Source organism: Anoplolepis gracilipes, unplaced genomic scaffold (assembly GCF_047496725.1).
Source record: "Anoplolepis gracilipes unplaced genomic scaffold, ASM4749672v1 Contig19, whole genome shotgun sequence".
Lineage (NCBI taxonomy): Eukaryota > Metazoa > Arthropoda > Insecta > Hymenoptera > Formicidae > Anoplolepis > Anoplolepis gracilipes.
Genome location: NW_027328667.1, coordinates 31,015 through 56,259, shown reverse-complemented (window position 1 = coordinate 56,259; position 25,245 = coordinate 31,015). Strand labels below are relative to the sequence as shown.

Here is a 25,245-nt window from a genome sequence, read left to right as displayed (position 1 = left end):
TAATGATGTTTTTTTTCAGAAGATGCTGCGGCGCGCTGTCCCTCCTTCCCCTTATTTTATTTTTTTATCTTTTTATATTTTCTATTTTATATTGTATATTTTCATATTTTATATTTTTTATTAGATATTTTCATACTTTTTATAGCTATTCAATTAGAATTATCTATATGAATGCTGTGTGAAGCGACAGTCCACGTCAGCGTTTAATTTTTTTATCAGCTGTGAAGAGTAAGCATTCGTATTAACTCTTATGTCATGCTCATCCCCTACCCTATTTTTTTACCGAGACGTTACCTAGCCTCCGCTGGAGCTGTCATAAAATGTCAGACAGTGATCCAGTTATATTGTAAAGTTAAAAAATGTCGCAAATTATAGCATTTATAGATGGGCTTTTTGCGTCGGGATACCACCTGCGGCTTTCCGAGGGGATTGACCGGCGATGGTACCGCCGGTCAATCTGACGAGTGAGAAATTTGGCCCGCGCCCTATTCCAGGCGGTATTGAACGTATTATTCGGAGATGTAATTTTTATTATTATTTTATACGTTCTTATTTATAATATATTTATAATATATTTATATTTATAATTATTAATTTTTTATAGATTTTCCGCATAAATACAGATTCAATCCCTGGATATATCAACATCGCGCACATGGAGAAGGTGCGCTGGGTGCGGGCCTACAAAAAAAAGAGCGCCGAATGGGAGGATTTGTGGGGCGATGGTTCCGGTACCCGAGAGTTAGACGCGGAGTATCCGCATATGTATGCGGATATCTTCTCCCTCCGCAGGCTATTTGGAGAGGAGCCCCTCGTATTGTAAATATCTCTATATAATATGGTCAAATTTTAGATATTTTTTTTTAAGGTACTAATAAAGATGTTTATTTTCTTTTCTGTTACAGAAGCAGCCGTCGTGAGTTTCCCCTCCGCCTCTCTCCGACTAATTTTTAGTTTTCTTTTTATTAAGTTTTATATTTAATATCATTTTATATCTTTTTATATCTTTTTATATCTTATTATATCTTTTATATTTTTAAATTTTATATTTTTAATTTTCATATTTTCATATTTTATATATTATATTTTATATTATCTTTTATATTTAATATTAAATTTTCTATTTTTAAATTTTATATTATATTATATTTTTAATTTTAAAACACACACACACACACACACATACACACACTTTATATGTATACACTTTTTGAATAAAAAATTATATTTATGATAAATACGTATATTGCTATTTGCACCTTCTTCATCAATCCCATCCTTCTTCCTTCACATATTATATATATATATATATATATAATTAGATATAATAACTTAATATTTAATATAATAAGTTAATATTTAATATTTAATATTTAATATGTATATAAAAAAAATTTAATATATAAAAACTTAACACAAAAACATATTTTCTCGCGTACGCCTTAGCTTCTGTCTTATCGCGCTTCCGCTATCCTTTCTCCGCATCCTCCTTCTTTCTCTCTCACACTATCATTCTATTGTAATCTTCTCCTTTTCCCACCACGCGTGCTCTCCTTGTCATACGCTATGTATTGTACAATGCACATAGCGGTCTCCTTATCCTATCCTATCCTATACTACGCGTCTATCGCTCCGTCTCTCTCTATCGCGTTGCGAACGCCTATCGCGCCATCTCTCTCTATCCCTTCCCTACTCGCGGACCCATCGGTTACGCCGCGAACCTCTCTTCCCCCTTCTCGGCAAACCCCTCGTCTACCGGCTGCGTCGCGGACCTCTTCCCCCTTCTCCGCAAACCTCTCGCTTACCAACCGCATCGCGGACCTCTCTTTCCTCTCCGCAAACCTCTCGCATACCAACCGCGCCGCGGACCTGCGTGACGTTATCCTCCCGCGCCCGCGGTTCCCCCTGCCCCCACACCCTCCTCGAGCTCCTGGGTTAGAAACCCTCCTATATCACTACTATAATGTCTTCACAGAAGAAAGCCACCGCCGTCCATTCGTCTTTCCTGTCCAAAATTGCCTCGACCATGCTGGACAGGAAAACATAGCGCTCCGCAGGATACGGCAGCTCTCTAACCACGCAGGGCACTCGGCCAGTATGTGCTCTGCCTTGTCCAACGGGGCGCCACAATGGTGACACATCGTGGTCGGCTCTTTTCCTATACGGTGCAGGTACTCCCCGAAACAGCCGTGGCTTGTGAGCACCAGTTTATAACTGAGGGCGCCATGCCTTCTACTCACCCATTCTTCCAACAATGGATGGATAGCTCCAACAGCGCGTAGGCCCTTCCTTGCATCAGCAAGGGTCTCTTGCCATTCAATTGTTTTGCGTTGCCGGAGTAGGACTCGCTGCCACGCTTCGATCTTTTTTACCAGTGCCGGGAATTCTCGCCTTCCCTCCTCTTGGGCTTGTTGGCGACGAGCCAATTTGATGTTGTACATCTCGGTGTACACGCCCACCGCCATCTCCCCGGGGGAAGGCTCCCCGCCACTATGCACGCCGCCTCGTAGGAGATAGTTCAGTACCTCTTGATGATACGAAGGGCCATCCGCCGCTGTACGTCTCTGAGTACTTTTCGTATGCGGTGGCTGACGCCTATCCGTTCGTGCCACACGGGGGCACCGTACATTGCAGCAGACTGCACTACCCCCATATAGAAGCGATGCGTTCCATCCCTGGACCCCTCTAAGTTCGACATCAGCCTGCCAAGACTGGCTGCTGCCGTATGAACTTGGGGGGGCCAACCGGTTGAAGTGCGGCCCGAAATCTTAACGGCTGTCGAGAACGAGATTCAGATATCGCATTTACGTCCCGATTCCGACCTTGACGCCCTCAATCTCCAAGAAGTCTCTGTCCTCCGGCGACCCCCTGACGCAAGGCCGAGCAAGCCATACGACCTCGGTCTTGTTAAGAGCTTCAAGCCCAGAGCCCTGATCCTGCCGACCACATGTGCCACCGCCACCTCAGCTAGTGCGATAGCGCTTCCCCAGTTATTCTCCCAGGTCATGACCATGGTATCATCCGCGTAACAAACCATAGCCACGCCCGGGAGGAGGGTGCCTCGCAACATCCAGTTATAATCGAAGTTCGACAGGAGAGGTCCTAGGACCGATCCCTGCGAAACCTCCCTACGGGTCTCCCTCTTTCCCATTTTTGCGTACCGCCCCGGGTACTCTACCCACCTGTCTCTCAGATAGACCCGGACCACGGACATCAAATATACGGGAATCCCATGATGTTTAAACGTCTCCCGTATACATTCCCAGGGAAGAGAGTTGAACGCGTTGGCGGTGCCTCTAGACATCGACAACACCCTCTCTCCCCGGGAGATTGCCGCGTCCAAGAGGCCTTGACACGCTTGACAGCGTCTATCGTCAATCGGTCCTCTCCGAATTGGCAGTCCGCCAAGATAGGTGTTTTCTAAGGCGGGCAGCTATGATTCGCTCAAAGAGCTTGCCCGTCTCGTCCAGTAGGCAAATGACGCGGTACGCCGAGGGAGACCCTGCGGGCTTCTCCTCCTTTTGGAGGAGCACCATATTCGCTACCTTCCATATTGCCAGAAATTTTCCGCGCTCGAGGCAGCTATTAAAGAAGTGCCTCACATCCTCTCCAGGACCTCCAAGGTCAAGGCCAGGGCCTTTACGGGGATACCATCCGGCCTCGGAGCCGTTGACTTAGCCCGAAGCCTTTTCATCACTCCGCAAAGCTCCTCCGTTACTCCTAGTTCCTTCGTCCATGACCCTTGACATTGGATGGGGTACGTCTTCAGACAGGCCACCTCCCCCTCATCTAACGGGAATAGGATGGAGATGACCTCTACGTCGGGAGGGCGGCCCTGCTTTGAGGCATAGCAGCGTCACAGATCTCCGTGAACACTCCCCGAAGCCGAATCATCTCCTCATCTACATTTCCGGCGGGACGGACCAATTCTCCGGACCAACTTTCGCGATGACGGCGGCCATCAGAAGGTCGCGATCCAGCTTCTTGACTGTCCATCGTAGTGGAGATTTACCTCTCCCCCGAGTGGACCTCTCCTGCATGAAACCCAAGGAGGGGTCGGAGACGTCGAACCGTATGTATCGGTGGTTCGATAACTCCTCCTCCCCCTCCAGCACATTACAGCCGGAGGCCATGCGAGCCAGGTGGGAGCATCCCAACATAACGTCGATTACGGATTCCCCGTTTCTGCGCACGCATATGAGGGCCTGGCCTCTATTTAAGAGTATGAGACCAAGCTCCTCGGCCTACTCTTCGAGGGCCTCGCTTCTGCTGCTCACCGAGGAGTCCCAAGTCCTTGACTTGGTATTGGGGTCTCCGGCGATCAGCATAGGGCGGGACAAAAAGCGCCTGACCATGCCCTTCACCCCGTCCAGCAGTTCTTCAAATTCAGCGAGGCCTCGTTGAGGAGTAGATCCCCACCACTGTTATCTCTCCCGTTGACGGTTACAAACCCCTTCCTCTTTACAACGGGCGTGAAAGGGAGGAATCCGCGCCGTCCACTACTCATTATGGCCACCAAGCCGCACTCGTCCCCTTAGAACTTTCTGTGTTTAGGGATCGAGTACGGCTCAGCGGTCACAGCCAAATCAATTGACCACTCGGCCACATGCTGATACAGAAGGTCCTACGCCCTGGTGGAGTGGTTGAGATAGGCCTGGATGAGGCAATGGACACTCATTTATGATGTTTTCATCGTCTCCTCCCGGCTCCGCCGCACTGGTAAGGAATTTTGAACTCCTTTCCTTCCCGTAGGATTCCTTATGAAACCTCCTTTTTCCTACCAGGGACTCAAGTCACCCCTCTCCCCTGAAACGTTGAAAAAATGACAAACTCCTCCGATCTCGAGCAGGTTTTCCATTCTTTTTATATTTGTTTGGATTCTAAGATATCTTTTTATATTGTCACCTCTAAGAGTGAGCACTTCCCTTTCGTTGGAGTATCCTTCCATTCCCTCTCTCTCAGAATTAGGAAGATGTACAGGTTGAATGCAAAATTTTTAATATACTTAGCGGAGTGTTCGGCTATCGTCCTTGCGGTCGAGGATATTATTGAAAACAATATTAGAGACTTCATATTCTCTTTCAGCGTAATCAGTAAGATAGTCTCGAAAAGAATTTTTCATGACGTTAATTATTTAATTCTAACTTTTAAAAACAGACTGAGATCTGCTTCTTTACTGGGCATCTCTATTCAACTTGGATCTCGTCCCATATCGGAATATCTGGTAACGAGATAGCGGACGAATCAACATCCGGTGTTGGTATTGTATTTATTATATCAAACGCTCGCCACGACAATAAGTCGCGTAACCGTTAATCCGCTTAGCAGAATCAGCCGCTGTGCAATGTCGGCGTGGCACCTTTATCTGGCGATCCAGTGTCTATTCATTACTTCTATTACGATAATTCTACCATCAGGTTTGACTATCTAGTGTAATCATTTCTGTTAGCTTTCTCTGTTTCAATTCTGAGTCTTCACCTTTGATCTGTTAATCTCAATTGCTTAATCATTACGCTTTCTTACAGCTCATTGTTCTTTATAATAAAGATTGTTATTTTATTTTTTTATTGTAATCTTGGCTGATTTATTTTGTATTCGTTTATTTATATGTCGCATCTCTGTATCGTATACCTCTCGTTTATCACGAACTCAACATCCGCCCTGCCCCTCTACCGCTAGTCGACCCATGTCGGAGAACTTTAGCGTTTGGCGACTTTTGGTGCGTTTCGCGAAATGACGCGTCACCACATCTGGCGTCCAATTCTCGAGATCGCGCGATGTTCTCACATCCGCTGTGGCACGCATGAAACCTCCCCGTTCCTTATCTGTGCGTTTTCTCTATCATTTCGCTTTCTTTTTGACGACAATCGCACAACCCGTTTCCTTCCATCTTATCCCACAGCTCTCTCTGAGCGGCGGAATTGCTCCCATTCTGTCGCATCTCCGTCTCGCGCACGCGATCGAGTAGCGGAGAAAAGAATGGACGCGCGCGTGCGGGGTTAACTACCTATTCTAATCTTCGGTTAGAAAAATTGTCGCAATATATACATATATATATATATATTTACTTGCAAAAAAACGAGCCATAAAAAATGAGCACAATTTTTTAACATCTTTCAATAGTGATAACTTAGCCTGAAATCATCATATCAAAAAAAACCGAAGCTAAAAACAAAGCTTGAATATTCCTCTTAACAACTAAAAAATATACAGAAAAGTTACAAAAAATATTTTACTAAATAGCGATTTTTAAAGATAACTTTTACAAAATTAGAAAAAAATTTTTAAATTTTTGTATTGCGCAATGGAGTCAACACTTCGTACAAAAATATATGGATTTTTAAACTTATTCATTTCCTAACAAATCCATATTTTATATAGGTATATATATATTTATCTAAATTTCTTCCTATTAAATCAAAGTTATTAGGCAGCATTTTAACGGAACTTGTTCGTGAGAAATAAGTTCTGCTAAATGCCGCCAATATGGAAAAAGCAAATTTGGAATGGTAATACATAAAATAATAGGTAGTAATAAATAAGAATATTAGGAGATGCGCTCCAAGGAAATTGAAAATTAAGAAATATATTATTAAAAAGGTGATTTTATTTCAAATTAATAAACACATATAAGTAATACTCAATATGATTACATAATATTTTCTAATTATGACATACATACGTTACTAAAATTGCAATAAATTATTTAATTATTAAATATTATTAGACGATTGATTAAAAATTGGTTTAAAAATTTGATAATTTGTTCTTATTTTGCAGCATTTTGCAGGTTTCTAAACTTAATAAGCTTTTATTCGGCCTTTTTCTATCTTTCTTTTAAAAATCAGACCTGTTTTCATTAAAGGTCAGTTTTTATGAGAAATTTACAAAAATAATAGAATAGAATTGAAATTTTGACCGTGAATACAGAATTTGCTAATCATGAATAAAGAGTGATTACAAAAACCTTTGCCCATTTTCATAAGGATTTTGAGCCATCCACGCCCAGTCATCATATATAATTTTATAGATAATAATAGCAGTATTTAAGAAAAAATAATTTCTGATCCTCAATCTCTTGAAAGTAGTTCTGACCTACTAATAATGTCACTTTATTCAGTTTTATAGCTTATCATCAGAGCTGCCCATGACATAACAAATCTGTTATAAAATATCGATATTATATGTCTATATTATAAATATATCTATTACTATACTCAGAAGATATCCTTATGTCATTATTTACAAAATTATATATGATTGATGACTGAATACTTAGCTCGAAATAGGTCCTTTTTACTCGGCGAATAAAGAGCTTTGACTGCATTCTCAATATTTACTAAGATTTACATATTATTAACATATTTATATATTATTAATATTAATGTATAATTAATAATATATATTTATATATTATTAACGTAGTATAAACTTTACATATATTTTTTATGTTATACTCTTTTTTAATGCCTTGATAACGTAGCATACGATATTATGTAATTTATCACTTAAAATTATACTTTGGAGAACTGAAACATAAAACCGCGCGCTACGTTTATTATAATAATATCGTTCGTAAATTTGATATACAATAATACCATTCATTCTTATAATGCATAATATCTTTTATATACATAGGACAGTAATAATAAAAGCAGTGATCATTACAAATTGTGTAGAATTGTCAAACATTTGTAGTTAACTTTATGGTACTAATACACTTCTGCAATTCTATATGTAGTATCAAATTAGATATTCTCGTTCTAATATATAGTTAAGTCATATTCTTAATATATCAAAAACCAAATAACTTCCTTACTCTTAACTCATCTACTTAATTTTTATTCAAATTGCATTAGGTGTGTTTTATTTGCACTTTTACACTTACAATTAGATTCCTTTCTATCTCCCTCCCTTCCCTCTCTCTCTCTCTCTTTCTCTCTCTCTCTATCTTTCTCTTCACATATATATATATATATATATATATATATATATATATATATATGTGTGTATGTATATTTATTTCTTGTCAAGTGCAATGAATTCTAGAGAATGAGTCACGGTCTGCATGTAGGTCTTGACACAAACATAGTGGGGGTATTCAAAAATTTAGATAATTTTAAATTAGTTCGCCTTGTGGCCACAAGAGCCGTGTTATTTGTCAGAGATGCGTGTATGCGCAATACATAACAAATAATACTAAATATCTGAGCATAAACAAGATATTAAATATTAAGAAGGAAAGAAAAAGAAAGAAAGAAAGAGAGAGTAAATCTTTCTTAATATTTAATTTAATTACTTGTCTATTGTGTTCAGACCCTAAATATTTAATATTAATAATATGTATTTATGGGAGTGTCCCGTTTGGCTACATTGATATTGACCATGGTCCTGATTGACTACATAACACTGACCACGTTGCAATTGGTCACGTTGATATTGACTACGGTCCCGATTGATCACCGTTTTGATTGACCATTGTCCCGATTGATCACAGTCACGATTGACCACGGTCCCGATTGACTATAGGGCTATTTCGAATGTGCAATTATACGGTTCCACATGGGTTTGCGACTTCCCACACAAAGCGACGTTCAACACATATCGACCCCTACTTCGGATGCGTGACAAAGCCTATAATTGTACTCTGCTAAGCTTTCAATTATTCGCATGTTTATATTACAAAATTTTGTTGTATATCAATCGGAACCGTGAGCAATCAGGACAATAGCCAATTCGGAGTGTGGTAAATTACAACATGATTAATATCAACATGGTCAATATTAACGTGATCAAATGGATGCCATTCTGTATATGTATATTAATAATATTAGCTAACAATAATTATTAAAAATAATAATATTTATTCATATACTTAATACTAATAAATATTAATAATAATTATATATATATATATATAACTTAAAAATATGCAGACCGAAAGAACAGAGAGACTATATTTTTTTGCAATCATTTCTATAAAACAAAATATCTTATATAAAATAATTTTAAAAGTTTTTTTCTTTATAACATTTGAATTATAAGCTTTTTTCTCTTTTAATGTTCTGCAACTCGTTTTACATTTTGGTATAGCGTACGGCTTGGCCATCGTAACTTTTTCTGCTTTTTCCGATAAAAACTTTTTCTGACAAAAAAAGTATTTTAAAAAAATGAACGCATAAAATTTATCAAAGAAAGTAAAGTTATAAACTTTCGAATAAAAAACAAAATAATTAATAATTAAGCATGTCGATGAAGATTAGGACTACCGTAACCTTAAATTTTAATAAAAAAATTAAGTACCAATCTTTTACTATACAAGTATGGACTGCTAACGCAAACTTCAGGTCTGTTGTTAACATTAAGCGCTTACAGGGCTATATAATACCAACGAGAAAACGGCGAATCAAAATAAAAGTGTGTAGAACTGTGATAAAATATAAAAAATTAAAAATATAATAAATATCATACATATCTAATAATTTTTTTAGAATTTAAAATATCATTACTATTTCTACAATGAATAGACCTCATGATTTGAATCTTGAGCTTTTGATATTTGATGGTGGCGTTGAAAATCAATAAATGTTGGATACAAAACCTCTCGTTTGCTCTAATGGGAAAAACTGGAGTGTTAGCAGTCCATACTTGTATAGTCAAAGGTACTGATACATCTGGCAAAGACGATAGAGAGAATGTACAAATGATATAAGAAATAAAAAAAAATAATATAAGAAACGAAAGAAAAATGTATCTTTAAAAATGTCATCTTTAAAACGCATAATTAAATTAGTGGGGTTATTTTTTGTCATTAGCATCGTATAGAGGCAGCAATAGTCTCTAATTTAATGGACAAATGTGACCCTTTTTTCACTATTAAAATTTAGCTTCGACCTTTTGCTCACAGAACGCGGAACCGCTTGGATCGAATTCAACATTTCAGTACAGTAATTGGTCGCTTTTTGCCACGCAGCAAGCGTTTCCGCGTCTTGTGGGCAGAAGCCTTTTGTTTCAAGACCTGTATATAAAACCGTGATGTAAAATGATCAGATTTAATGGTATATGTGTAGAAGGAACATGTGTTGTGCGCTGATTGCATTATATGTAATAAAATTAAGAACAATTCATTTTTTACTCATTTTGTCACTTATGATATCATAGTCACAAAATCACAAAGTGAAATAGTAACAGAGTAGCACAGGAAAAAATATTAAAATACTGAGAGATGTTAAGAAAATGAACATTTGACTATATTTTTTTTATATATCTAATACTGACGTTACTTACAGTTCAGTATCACATTTTTGTAACAGTATATTATTCATCTATTTTTCTTATTATATTTTAGAGTGAGAAAGTAAAATGCGATAACAAGAATCGCACAAATAATTTTAAGTTTAATTATCAATAATTTTTTACTAAATCACATTTAAAGTATTACAAAATTACTGTAAAATTTCATAGATGTGATAGGATTGCTAGGAGGTGAATATATGTATATATATTTACATGTTTTTCAAATTTTCAGCAGGATTATAACGAACCTATTATCTAATATTAAACAAGATGTTTCAACATAATTTTGAAGTAATCAATTGATATAATCAATACAAAATCATCGTATTATATATGTGGAAGCTTTCTAATTTTGCATTAAATTAATCTATCTCGCAATTTACCTATTTTCTGACCGCTAAAATATAACTTATAAACCTGAAGATCAACATTAATACCTTGCAAAATAAAAATGCATTTGACAAAAAATATCTTAAACCAATATAAAAACCAAAGAAACGAAAAAGTTTAAGGTTTTCTTTCGGAACTAGAGATACGTCTGGTCAATTGTTGATGAATGGTTGCGCTGTTTAGATCCTTCGATGGTGAAACAATACATGTTTCTTCTGTTATAATTGTAGTTGCAGTTGCACATGGCTCACGATCCACATGGCTCGGTGAAGCGTCTTTGACCAATCCACGAAGAAGCATGGCGGAACACGACCATGGAAATATCCTGTGTTTTAAATAGATAGTAGTAGTAGTAGTAGTAGTTTATTATTCCCCTAAGGGCCGATTTCACCGACGTCGGTTAACTTTAACCTCGGGTTAAATTATATCTTTATCTATTTTAGATAAGTTCAAGAGAAAAAGATGAACATATAATTTAACCCGAGGTTAAAGTTAACCGACGTTGGTGAAATCGGCCCTTAGGTTTAAAAAATATACAACTATACAAATATACAAATATACAACAATACAACTTCGCCCAAGTTCTTATACTATTGCTTAACCTAATTATATACATGCGTTTCAAATATATAATTTGGTGTAATATGTATGTAATAATACTTAATAAATTACTCACCATTTTAAAGCTAGTAGAATTTGCAAATAGCCTGGAATAATGGCATATTTTTCGTTGCATCTCATTGCTGTTATGATTTTGTCAGCTACAGCATTCGGACTCAGAGTTGGAATATATCTACAATACATTTTAAATATAACAATCTCTTTAAACTAATTGCGACAAATACATTGCGCTACACTGTGCGTGCGTGCGTGCGTGCGTGCGTACGTGCATATGTTATTTTTTGATATTCTATTCTCATAATTTTTTACCGAATATATTATTGTATAATACGCAGATATATATAAACATAATATACATATACATATATTACTTTTATGCGAATATATATATATATGTATACACACTTCTCAAAAAAATTAACGGGACAAAAATTTTTTGACGAAAAAATTATCAAACTGTGAAGTGCTGTAACTTTGCGACAAATTATCCTACTGAAACGAACCAAAAAAATTAAAGTTTGAAATGTCTACTTTGAGATGCTCTTGGGCCCATGATACATTCATTAATTTTTAAATTATGTGACTTTGAAGCTGAATAAGACAAATAAGGAAATAAAAATCTCAAGTTTATAATGTATTACACCGAGTGAAGTGATTTTTTCTAGTTTATCAAACCAATTTCGCGTGAAAGGCTGTTCCTTTAACTTTCATTTTGTTTCTTAGTTTTAGTTGTACGATTTTTTCTTGCCAAGTTATTCCACTTTAAACAAAAAACTCTTTCCAAACTTAAATAGGCCATATGAGGCGAAAAGATCATCGTACAGAAATGAAAAAAAAGCATTTTGAAACTTAAAGTATCAGCTTTCAAGTAGTAAGACTAAATTTTAGATATGACTTCTTTTTACATGCCGTTTTACACTTTGAATTCAGCTCCAAAATTTCAGTACGTCGACAATACAAATTAAGATGGCTGCACATAATCTAAAAATCATTCTTTCGGTTGCCCCAATTTAAGAATAAAAGTTGAAAATGTACTCTTTCAAATCACTTTGATTTTTTAGATTCAATTATTTTTAGCGGAGATATTCAACTTTAAAATTTGTAAGAGAATTTTAAACAGAATATGTATATAGTGAACGTATTCTTCATTGCGTCTATAGCTCAAAACAGGCGTACGCGTACGTGCGTGTGTGTAGTACAAGAGTGCGAAAGAAAGAAGGCAATTCTTTGCTTGCATCAGGATGATGAAGACATAGGAGAGATTAGAACCCCGTCTCTCCTGTGTTTTTACTCTCGAGGTAAGCTACAAGAATATGTAATAAAAAGTAGTGGGTTCTATTTAAGAAATTGAAAGTGACCTTCACGTGACCTTCAAATAACTTTCCAAAGTTAAACAAATGGTACTATCTTATGTTCCTCTTGAAACCATACAACTTTTATTTGAAACATTTTTCATTTAAACTTACAGATTTTTAGATTCAATCAATCCACTGGAATATCTAAAAATCCGTAAATTTAAATAAAAAACGTTTTAAATAAAAGTTGTATGGTTTCGAGGGGGCCATAAGATAGTACCATTGGTTTGACCTTGAAAAGTCATTTGAAGGTCACGTGAAGGTCACTTCAAGTTTTTTAAATGGAACACCCTATATATTTTTACATATTCTTGTAGCTTATCTCGAGAGCTTTCCAAAACACTTATGACAAAGTATTTATCATTAAGTATTTTTTGAGTTATAAGGCTTCAAAGTTGCAGTATTTTGACATAAAATACAAGATATCTTATTATACATTCATTTTTTGATTATCTTACTTTAATACTTTTATGCACAGAATAACGAGCCGAATCAATTGGCATAATTAAAACACATAATTATGTTAAAGTAAAAATCTGAATTTGCAACTAACAGTTACACATTTTTACTTTAACATAATTATGTGTTTTCTGTACACCAATTGATTCGTCTCATTATTCTGTGCATAAAAATATTAGAGTAAGATAATCAAAAAATGAATATTTTACGAGATATCTTGTATTTTATGTCAAAATACTGCAACTTTGAAGCCTTATAACTCAAAAAATACTTAATGAAAAATACTTTGTCATAAGTGTTATGGAAAGCTCTCGAGATGAGCTACAAGAATATGTAAAAATATATAGGGTGTTCTATTTAAAAAACTTGAAGTGATCTTCACGTGACCTTCAAATGACTTTTCAAGGTCAAACCAATGGTACCATCTTATGGCCCCGTCGAAACCATACAACTTTTGTCTGAAACATTTTTCTCTCCCGGGCTTAGTTTTCGAGATATTCGACTGGATGGATTAAAATGGTCCACCCTGTATATATATATATATATATATATATATATTTGCATAATTAAAAAAGTAAAATAACAAAAAATTTTAAGAAATTGATTTTATTAAAAAAATGAAAGAGAGAGAGTAGTTTTGTTTAAAAAACTTGTTGATCTTTACACTTTGAAAAATAGTTTTAAAAAGTTAAAATTCAACATTATGAACTTTTTATTTTTAAAATCTATAAATTTTATCTAAAATATATTCTTGTATAATATCAAGTTTTGAAGAAAACATTTTGCAACACTTTATGTGAAACATCCTGTACACACACACACACACACACAATACAGGGTATTTCACAACCTTCGTAACATTTTAATAGCTGTAAAAATTAGTACTTTTATAAAAAATATAATTTTTAAATAAATTTTTAAAATTTTCAAAACATAGATTAATTTTGTGAGTCATTGTATTAAATCGTAAAAATCATAAAATATTATTTACCTTGATTGAACATCATCGAACATACCGGTACTACGGATGAAGTAAGGACATACGACCGTTGTATTGATATCATATCCTTCATACTAAGAAAATATAAAATAGTTGATCAATTAGTTTGATAATATCTAAATCACCAGGCTATTTTGTGATTTTTACACATGCGTTATAACTATAACACATGCGTTCTAACTATAATTCCAAATATCTCCATATTGCCATAGATCATATGTATATTACTGGACTGCACATTCCATTATTTAGACTGTTGTCGAGTTACGGGAAAGAGACAGACATACTCGACCACGCGTGTGACAAGGAAACTTAGTAGACAGCTGTAGTTCCAAAGGGGGAATCCCTTCGATTGAAATGAATTTTTGCAAGTGATTTTGCTATGATATATAGAAATTATTTATAAAGGTCCTATCTTTGGGATTTTAATTCTAGCAGAGTTTAACCTAAAGACTGTAAATACTGTAAAGCTTGCAGCACTTTATTTCAAATATGATAACTGTTTGCAAAAAGCGAGATTTAATCTATCGTTGAGTGCTTCGGATGCGAAACGAGGTTTATGATTATACGAATTCACATAGGTTTGCGACTTTTCGTGCGAAGTAGTAGGTGTTGATTCTTGTTAATTTGTTGAAATGAGTGCATATAATATTTGTAGTAATTTTTCTTACAATTAATAATTAATGAGCGACGAGAAACATGTTTTGAGACGAGTTAAATGTTATGAAAACATAACCTTGATAATATATATATATATATATATATATATATATATATATGTATATGAAAGTCATTGAAACTGAGTTTTGTTTTGTTGATTTTTATCATTTTCAGCGGTATTTTTATTTGTATCTTTTACACCATTGAAACTCATATGTGGGACCTTGATAAATGATCTTAATATTCTCCTTTGATCTTAATTTCTCCTTTTGCAAAGATCATTTTAAGGAAGGGTTCCCCTTTTGGAACAAAACTCACTTAGTTCTTTAAGGGACTTAATAGTTTCTTTATCACACCCGTAGTCGATTATGTCTGTCTCTTTCCCATAACTCGACAACAACCTAAATAATGAAATGTGCGGTTTAATAGTATATGGTCTATGGATGTTGAAGTCATGTTACCCACAATTGTTAAAGCAACTAATTTTGAAAAACTAGGAACAAGGTGCAACAACATTATGTTGAGCTCACATACCTGGTAAAAAATTTCTCATATATAATTATATATAACAATATAAAAGTATATAGAAATATATAAAATTCTGTATAAGTTATGTATAGTTATGTATAGTATGCATAATTTTGTATTATCGTTGACTGACATTTAGCTAACATTAATATAAAATTATATATAATTATACAAGTCATATATTATTATATATAATTATACATAACTTATATAAAATTTTATATATTTCTATATAATTTTATATGGTCATATATCATATATGATTATACATAACAAATTTTTTACCGGGTATAATTTCTAATTTTAAGAACAACAAACTGATAGAAACACATTAACACCGATTTATCTGCAAGAAGGAGATTTGATAGCAACTTGACAATTCGTGTTGTTATCAATTTGTCATTCACGATTAATAATATATGACAATTATAGACGTTACGAAAAATACTAATAGATTTTAACGTAATGCCATAACATTTTTTTGATAAATGTTTTTTTAAAGATATTATTAAATAAATAATAAATCAATAAAATTTAAACAACTCAAATCAGGATTTTATAAATTAAGGATTTTATTTATATAGAATTAGATTTCTATTTTACATCTCAAGTAAATGTCAAAAAATGATTTTCGGATACTCATTCAGATACTCATCTCTCAACTTTCGAATAATTAGTTCAAGATCTTTCAAGATCTTGAATCTTTTGTGTTGGGAGTGTATCAGAAATTATACTAATAGAAAAATATATTTTTTTATTATTAGCTGTGTTTTGTAAACTTTATATATTCTCATGAAAATTTGAATACAGATACAGATAGTGTATAGTGTGTCACATAGCGGTAAGTGAACGAACTTTATATGAAATCATAAAAACTAAATGTTGTCTCTTTGTCGTAAAAGTATAACAATTTCATATTTTTAATACTTTGTTGATAAGTTATCATTAAAATACTTAATAGCTTATAGAGGAAAGACATATATACAATATGACAACGAATTAGAATCACTATATCTGTATTGTTGCCGTCATGATGTTGTAGACAAAATAACAAACCATTAGTTGATGTCATGTTGCTGATAACATAACGTTTCAGTTTGCTCATTATTTGCTCTTGAAATTTCATCATCTAATTACGTTTAACCACATGTTGCTGCATTTAATATCGCTATCTATTTTAATGTTAGAAAACGTACAGCAAATGTATAACAACATATGTAATGCATTAGTTTACTTAATATGATTAATCACGCTTGGGACGCATGGGTTATAACTATAACGCATTTTTTTACATAGTTACGAGTCCTGTATGTGTAATATACTCATGTGTTATAATATACTGATAAAAGTTACAGAATAGGATTGTAAGTGTTTGATTTTTAATAAGTTGTCAATAGATTTTAGTTACCTCGAGTTCCATTCGAAGAGCCTCGTCAAATCCCATAGCCGCAAATTTAGATGTACAATAATCTACCAATTTAGGAACTCCACATTGTCCAGCCAAACTGGCTACGCTCACGATATGTCCTTTATTACTTTCTAACATCATTGGAAGAAAGGCTTTTACAGTCTGAAAATATATTATGAAAAAATATTATTGTAATTATAGCAATTTTTTTAAAGCATTTTACTAACTTTATTCCATTTATATTTCTATATTGACATTTGTCCATTTCCATCTATTGTGACATTTATTCTATCTATTGATATTTATCACTTTTGATACATAATTTTGAAATATATAAAATTACTTTTTCGTAGTACGCACTTTATTTATGAAAATAGTTTAAATAGCTACAAAAGGATTATAATATAGAATATATAGAAAAAAATAGTCAAAATTGTATCATTTAAAATATTTTTATTTATTATATCTCTTATTTCTACGTAAGTTAATGTTATGTAGAAATTGTAGTTGGCCTACTATTATATCCTTAATTTTTTGTGAAGAACAAATTTATTTGTTATAAACTTTTTTATGAGCGTCAACAAGCTAAATGTAAATCAAACGTAAAAGTAAAATGAAAACAAAAAAACAGAAAAGAAGTAGCGTGATTATTTAAATAAAGATACTAAAAATTTAATTCTCTTGCGTTTCATAACAGTGTAATTTAAAGATTAAAGAAGTTACGTTATTACGTTACATTAAAAAAACGAAAATGTGTGGAATCTCTATGCAATTAAAATAAAAACACTCGGGAATAGAAGATCAAAATTCTAGTTTTACGCCTTTCGCGGGTACTGATATCCTCAAAGGAAAGGACTTCCGAATAGATACATATTATAAAGGTTTTTGATGATGCTCTTTTCAAATTTGGAATTTGACTATAGAAGCTTGACTAATAATGCATTAGTAAATCAAGAAGTATGACTCGAGAATTTCCAGTTTCGTTCTTCTTGGAGCTCATTAGTGCCACGCAAAGATATGTTAGTAACAGACTGGAACGAAAGATATTTGCAAAATATTTACATCCTACTGATACTATGTACAACAAAAAATATATACATTAGATTCACAGTCCAAGCGTTCAGTTATGAATAAGTCGCGCGATTTCTAACATCGTGTTCGGATATGTACATTTTGAAATATTCTCATTGTGAAACGCATACACTTCTTCTGTTACATCATTTTTGAGAAATAAAGAAGTAAAAAGATAACAAAAAAAGTAACAAAAAATAAAAGTAAGAAAAGTTAGTAACTGAATGAATAAATATGTTGAGTGACAGTAGACCTTCACAACAAAATAAAGCGCAACAATACAAAGTCAGTATGCCTAAGTGATGAACGAGTGAATATATCTGAGTGATAGTGATAATAAACTTCCACAACAAAATAAAAGCAGTATGCCCGAATTATGAATGATAATGAAAATTCACGAGCTATGTGCAAGAAAAATTGCTAATGTACGTGAGTAATAATAATTGGTAAAAAATCATGATTTTCAATAGTATCGTTTTTTCCTTTTACCACCACGGTAGTACAATTAACTGCATAGTACAATTTACTGCATTTTGATACTCTTATTTCTTATTATCAATCTCTAAGTTTCATTTCGTGCATATGTGCACATGTATCTACAGTATATGTTACATGTACTATAAAATGCGCGCATATGCATAAAACAAAAAATTTCTATGTTTCTTTATTTGAAAATTATAGTCAAAAAAAGTATAGTTTATTCAAGTATATTCAACATATTCGAAAAAAATCGCAAACAGTACAGAAAGGCCAAAAGATATCTTAAAGATATTTAAAAGACAATAAAACGTCTTGAGGTGTCTTTTAAGCATCTTTTAAAGACATGTGCTGTCTGAAAAGTAATGATAAAAGTAACTATTAATTTCGTTACTTATTATCGAAAAATGTAACAAAGTCGGTCGCCTAGAATCTAAATAGTCGCCTTTTGGTAATCGATTAGAAGATCGACCACCCGGGTGTGAGACTCCGCATGTAACGAGAAACTTCTCCCTATTACGCATCAAAAGAAAGCCACGGTCGCCGAAACATTCGCGGTTTTCCTAAAGCTTTATAGCCTTCGCAATTCCTCTACACAATTAACGCGTTACTTCCCAACCCTGTGAATGACATTTGCATTTTTGACCATTTAAACGCCGGCCATATTGAATCCTTCATCTTAGATTACAGCATTTTGAAATTCTAAGGTCAGATTCGGATTCAGTGACCCAAAATACCCTTAACATATTAGCTTTCCCATAATTTATTCTTTCTTAAAACTTGTTATTGTTATCCTTCTTTTTTTCTAATAAATAACTTATTATCAATGTCAAAAGTAACTCGTTACCATTACCATTATTAAAAGAAGTAATAATTGTTATATCTTCCGTTACTTCTTTTATATACATATAATTTCTTAAAATATAAGATCAAGTTAAGCACTAAGGTTCATATTCTGAACTCACATTTATCATGCCTCTAAATGTTTTTATACATGAGTTTGTATACATTTAGCAGCACATTTAGTGATAATATGAACTCAGAATATGGAAAAATTTTCACTGTATAATCAATACAAAAGATTTTTTAATATTATTTTACATTAAAATAACAAAAATGATATCATTTTGATGTAGTAATGTCGCTATTAATTATTATCGCTACTAATAAATTATTTTGAATGAGAGAAACTTTTAAAAAATTGTAAACAAACTTTTTTAAAAATTTTGTCATGCGCAATGGTCTTAAGCAAATAAAAAAATGTTGATTTGTTTATTATTTATATTTTACTGCTTACGTTTTTAATAAAAGTAGCATGTATAAGAACTTTTTATACATGTTACTCTTCTTACAAAGTAGAAAGAAACAAGATATCGAAAAAATTTTTCAGCGTTTATGTGATGATGTATTCCAACATTTTTATCAATGTTTTTTTGTATGAAAAATTATACCGAGTAAATTTGTAAAAGTAACGATAAAAGTAATTTATTAACTATTAACTTCGTTATTCGTTATCAAAAAATGTAATATATATATTACATTTATTAAAATTGTTTAACGTTGAGCATTAAAATTTATTTAAAAGAAAACAAATTTAGCCAAAGAGTGATGGCAAAAAGACCTTTTTTGGCCCATTTTTTGGACCTCGAATTTCAAACTTTTTTGTATGCCAAATAGTACTATATGATGGGATATTAATCCAGGAGAAATATTTTAAGATGAGCATAGGCACGGTGCTGGAGATATGAAGGGGTGAAAGTGATGGTTTCTCATAATCCATGAAAGTACACGAAACTCGAAAGTGTCTGTACCAAGGAATAAAATATATATAACAAAGTGAAACATATCGTTTTTTTATGGATTTTTTTACGCCGAATTCAAATATGACCTTGTTTTCGAACATGAACAATAGTAAAGTATTTCAACTGTGAGAGAACTTGTGAGTGCGTCATGTAGCGAGACTCTATCTTTCAATTTGAGTATTTCCTCGGTAATTGAATTGCTTCAAAGACTTGGTCAGTGATTAATAGGGAACGTATTTTCAAGGTGCTTTATAAAGCACCACTCCCATAAATGAAATAGCGGTGAATAGTAGATTGTTCATTCTCTGAACAATGAATCATAGATGATCCATTCGACAGAAAATACCCTCAATATTACGTGAACTTCAGGCACGCATTCTTTTTTATGCAATACATCCTGACTGAAAAACATCACTTTCATCTCCTTGTATCTCCGGAACCGTGCCTATGCTCATCTTGAAATTTTACTGGAATTAATATTTCATCTAATAGTACTATTTGGCTTGAAAAAAAGTTTGAAATCGAGGTCCAAAAAATGGGCCAAATTTGCCATCACTTTTTATAAAATATTTGAAATGACTTCCACCGATTCTAACGCATTCCCGTACACCACGAATTGATGTACCCGCCATAATATCCCAGAAACATTTCTTATTTGTTTACAGTAATAAATAATTTTTTTTAAGTAATTGTTCTCTCTTTAATACACAATTTTGCATTATTTTAAAAATCATTATTCAATTATTACGAATAAAGAGTATGGCCGGATAAGGTAGGCAAATCTGCCCCCGCACGTATCAGGTCCAAAGTAAAACAAAAACAACAGAAATCCAAAACCAACAGAATTCAGCCGCAGAGTGATCAAATCGCTGGAGAGAGAGCTCAATTCACTCGTCATCGCTGGAGCCGTCTGCGCAGCGCTGTGCAGCACGGTACAGGGCGGTATTGCGTTCATGAATTTTATTTTTTTTAACTATGTTGCACCACACTGATTTATTTGGCAAAAATATATGTAAAAATAGATAATTCAAAAATGTTTTTGTAAAAATATAGTAGGTGTCACTCAAAAATATCCCCTTAAAAAAAATTTAAAAAGAATTCAAAAATTTTTTTCACCAATTTTTTTTTCGTCAGAAAAATGTTTTAATTTTTTTGAACAATTGCTTCATTGATCTCCACAACATATATTTTTTTCATGAAAATTGGTTTAGTCGTTTTCAAGAAAAATTACTTTTTTAATTTTTTCCCCCCTTCATAACTCCCACAAAAATACTATTTTAAGGTAAACATAATTTTATATTACATTGGTGTCAACTTATGACACTAATTTGGATCTGTTGTACGTGCAGGGGCAGATTTGCTTACCTTATCCGGCCATACCCTTTACTTTCTATCGATCAAATGTGTTTTTCTTGAAAACAGTTAGTTTTAATGAAATGAAACAAGATACTTTTTTCTTAGAGAAAGATGTAAAGAATCTAAAAACATAATTTAAATATAAAAAAGCCTACCGGCTTTAAAGTTTTGTAAGTTAAAAGAGTGATCTGATTTTGGCTCTTTGAGATATAAAAAATCTATCACATTATGTTAAAGATTTTCATTTAATAATAAAAAAAATTCTTATACATTATTAAGATCTACAAAGTAATATAAAGTTATTTAAGAAAAATAATTCTCAAATTTAAACTTTAGAGACAAATATCTCGGCAGAAATGCATTATAAAAAAAAATTTTATAGGAACATATGGGGTTGTTTTTATCTGCTCTACATGCCCACAAGAAATTGCCTATCTTTACCAGGATACCCTATATATACAGGATGTTTCAAAAGATAAGGCCAATCAACCAAGTAGGAGATAAAAGGGGACACTGACAATGAGCAGAACAAATAATGTTAATGAACTTTTTTACTTTGACTATGGTTTAATAGATACAGCGCTTTGTAGGGTGTACGAAAATGTGGAAACTTCTTAATATTTCAAAAAATACGCAATTTTGAAAGAAATGTTTTATACAAAAGTTATGGAGTTTTAAGTAACGCATTATGTAGTAGTATTAGTCTGAGTGGCGTCGCCGTCGCCAAGATCAGATCAAGATTACCTTGAATAATCAAAACAAAAATGTTCATTAACATTATTTGTTCTATTCAATGTTCTCTTTCACCTCCTACTTGATTGACCTTACCTTGTGAAATATTTTGTATATATATATATATATATATATATACACAAAATATTTCACATATACATATATATATATATATGTATATATATGTACATATATATATATATATATATATATATATATATATATATATATATATACAGGGTGTCCCCGAATTAGCGGATCAACTTTCGTAAATAGATAAAGCGTGTTAAACTGAAGAAAAAAGCGCGAAGAAACCTCCCAGTTGTATGTGTCTCTTTCAGTACGTCCTTTGTACATCCTTTTTAGAACGCTCCGCCTACTGTCTCGCCGCGTGTCTAGTATTAAATAACAAGTGGGAGGCTTCTTCGCCCCGCGCGCTTATCCTGGCACGAATTGGTCGATCTTTATTAATTTATATCTCATTAATTATTGCGAATTTAGCAAAATGATATGACTTTTTTCTTCAGTTTAACACACTTTATCCATCCATGAGAGTCGATTCGCTAATTCGGGGACACCCTGTATATATATATATATTGTCTGAGAATTTGCTCAAGAATATGTCATTTTAAAGACATCAGATTGTATTAAATCACCTGTGTATATATATATACAAGTGATTCAAAACAACCTGATGTCTTTAAAATGACATATTCTTGAGCAAATTCTGGGACAATATATATATATACAGGGTGTCCCCGAATTAGCGAATCAACTCTCGTGGGTGGATAGAGCGTGTTAAACTGAAGAGAAAAATCTTATATCATTTTCTTTAAAATGACATATTCTTGAGCAAATTCTGAGATTTTTCCTTTTACAAAATTTTATCTGAAGCATAGTTTCTGAGTTATAATTGAAAATAATTAGCTATTTACGAGCCAAGTACAACGGGCAAGTAGGGACGGCGCAATACGTCATAAAACAAATAACTCCTCTAGACGGCTAATAATATTACACAATAATAATTATTATTGTACAATATTATCGTTTGAAGTTTATTGAATTATTATCGCATTCTATACGATATTATACAATATTGTTGACCGTAGGGAGGACATTAGTCTGATGACGCGTTGCACCGTTCCTGTATGCCCGTTGTATCCGGCTCGTAAATGGCTAACTATTTTCAATTATAACTCAGAAACTAAGCTTCAGACAAAATTTTATAAAAGGAAAAATCGTCTTAAAATTCGCTCAAGAATATGTTATTTTAAGGACATCAGATTGTTTTGAATCACCCTGTATATAAAAGAAAAAAAAAGAAAATTAGTAATTATTAGATTAATATTATTAATTAATAAATACATTATTTAATGAATCTGTTACTTATTTTCTAATTTTCTAATCGTGTTTTGTCAAACGCGAATACAATTAGGAATCAAACAATAACATATATACAACGCAAATCAAACTATAAACTATTAGTCTCAACCAACAAAACAATATTTTTTGTTATTGGTTGAGAAAGCATTATCATTTTAAATGAATAACTAATAATTATGCTGTGCGAATATTTGGAGACAAAGCATGTGAATTAGGTATATTTCGATATGCATGCACACACAATCTTTATCATCTACAATTGTTATCGTTATTATTGCAACCTGATAATAAAAATAAGTTTTTAAACGATAAAAAAGATGAAAAAATAATCACGAAACGAAAATTAATAAAATAAATTTAAATAAAAAAAATGAAAAAGATTATTCACAATTAAAATTATTTTTTCTGCAATTATGTAAAGATAATTAAAATCTCCTTTCTCCAAATGCACATATTTTAAAAATTTTAAATATTAAAAATGTATTTTACATTTTTTTTAGTTAAACTAAATAATAAATTTGTGTGTATGTGTGTGTGTGTGTGTGTGTGTGTGTGTGTGTGTGTGTGTGTGTGTGTGTGTGTGTGTGTGTGTGTGTGTGTGTGTGTGTGTGTGTGTGTGTGTGAGTGTGCGTGTGCGTGTGCGTGTAGATCTTATAAAAATAAATGTTTTTGTATAATGCATATTTTTTAAGATTCTGTATACTTATAATGTTTTTTATTAAAAAGTTTATAAATGTTTGTGTTTTTTAACAATGTTTCTAATTTGTAACATTTGTTTTCATAAGAAATGAAAAATTTTAGCCAAAAGATTCAGTTTTTAGATTACTTTTCGGTTAAATAGATGATAACAATGGTATATAAACTCACTGAACTAGCACGAATAATACATATGACACACGAGCGAATGGAATCGTCACTGAAGTGCAGAAGAGCATTGGAAAGTGAATGGCAAGATCTAATCGAAATGATCATGACATCGAGATGTAAAAGTCTACCATTGCTGTCGCACGAAGTTTGCTTCACGATATTGTTAACCCACTTTTACGTTTGCCTTATTATGCTTAAGAGGATGTTAGACTACTAGCCGAGTTCTAACCTAACAAAACAATATATTTGCTTAATATAAAAGTTGCAATTTATACACATAAAATAAAATAGGTTCTTCGGGGTCAGAATTACATGAAAGAATATTTGTAAACTTTTAGAAATGAGTTTAGAAGCCAAGATGAAACAAATTTTGTTACAGAAAATGTGCGGCAACAATAGAATAGATCTTATGGTCCACAGTTGCTACACATCATAGTAATTTTTAATATAAAATTTGTTTTCGTGTACTGTTATTCCCAGTCACGCTACTCACGTGTGTTTAGCATGGAAGGGATTTTGCGCGATTTCGAGGTTAGTTCTTACCAGAGTTAGGAAAGTTACTTTATAAAAGTAACTCGTTACGGTTACCATTCTTTTTTCTAAAAAGTAACTCGTTACCGTTACTGTTACTCAAAAAGTAATGAATTTCCGAGAGGTGGCGATTAAATAAAACTCGAACGAATTCGACATTTCTAATCGGATTTGAACCCGGAATCTTTGGCACAGTGAGCCGACACGCAATTTACTGTGCCATGATCGCCACATATACAATACAAACTTTATATAAAAATGTATTAATACAAGATCAAATTTTTACACTAAACACTAAAAATTTTTAAA

General features: G+C 33.0%; 2 protein-coding genes across 3 annotated transcripts in view; both read right to left on the bottom strand.

The window, feature by feature from the left end:
- Nucleotides 1–1,958: 1,958 nt before the first annotated feature.
- On the bottom strand, nucleotides 1,959–2,465 carry LOC140675567 (uncharacterized). Its single transcript, XM_072910155.1, has one exon. It carries the CDS (start codon nucleotides 2,463–2,465, stop codon nucleotides 1,959–1,961), a length of 507 nt encoding a protein of 168 aa, XP_072766256.1.
- A 6,906-nt stretch (nucleotides 2,466–9,371) lies between these two features.
- LOC140675531 (short-chain dehydrogenase/reductase family 16C member 6-like) overlaps nucleotides 9,372–25,245 on the bottom strand; it is a 37,932-nt gene continuing 22,058 nt past the window's right edge. For both annotated transcript variants that reach the window (XM_072910127.1, XM_072910126.1), the window contains 4 exons: nucleotides 16,718–16,879; nucleotides 14,113–14,195; nucleotides 11,363–11,479; nucleotides 9,372–11,011 (listed from right to left, as the gene is read on the bottom strand). In XM_072910127.1, coding sequence (XP_072766228.1) covers nucleotides 10,804–11,011; nucleotides 11,363–11,479; nucleotides 14,113–14,195; nucleotides 16,718–16,879 — 570 coding nt within the window. In that variant the 3' untranslated portion in view covers nucleotides 9,372–10,803. The remainder of the gene's footprint in view (nucleotides 11,012–11,362; nucleotides 11,480–14,112; nucleotides 14,196–16,717; nucleotides 16,880–25,245) is intronic.

Bases quoted from the DNA above. Each gene is read 5' to 3' on its own strand.
- LOC140675567 (XM_072910155.1), bottom strand. From the start codon at position 2,465: ATGGCGGTGGGCGTGTACACCGAGATGTACAACATCAAATTGGCTCGT.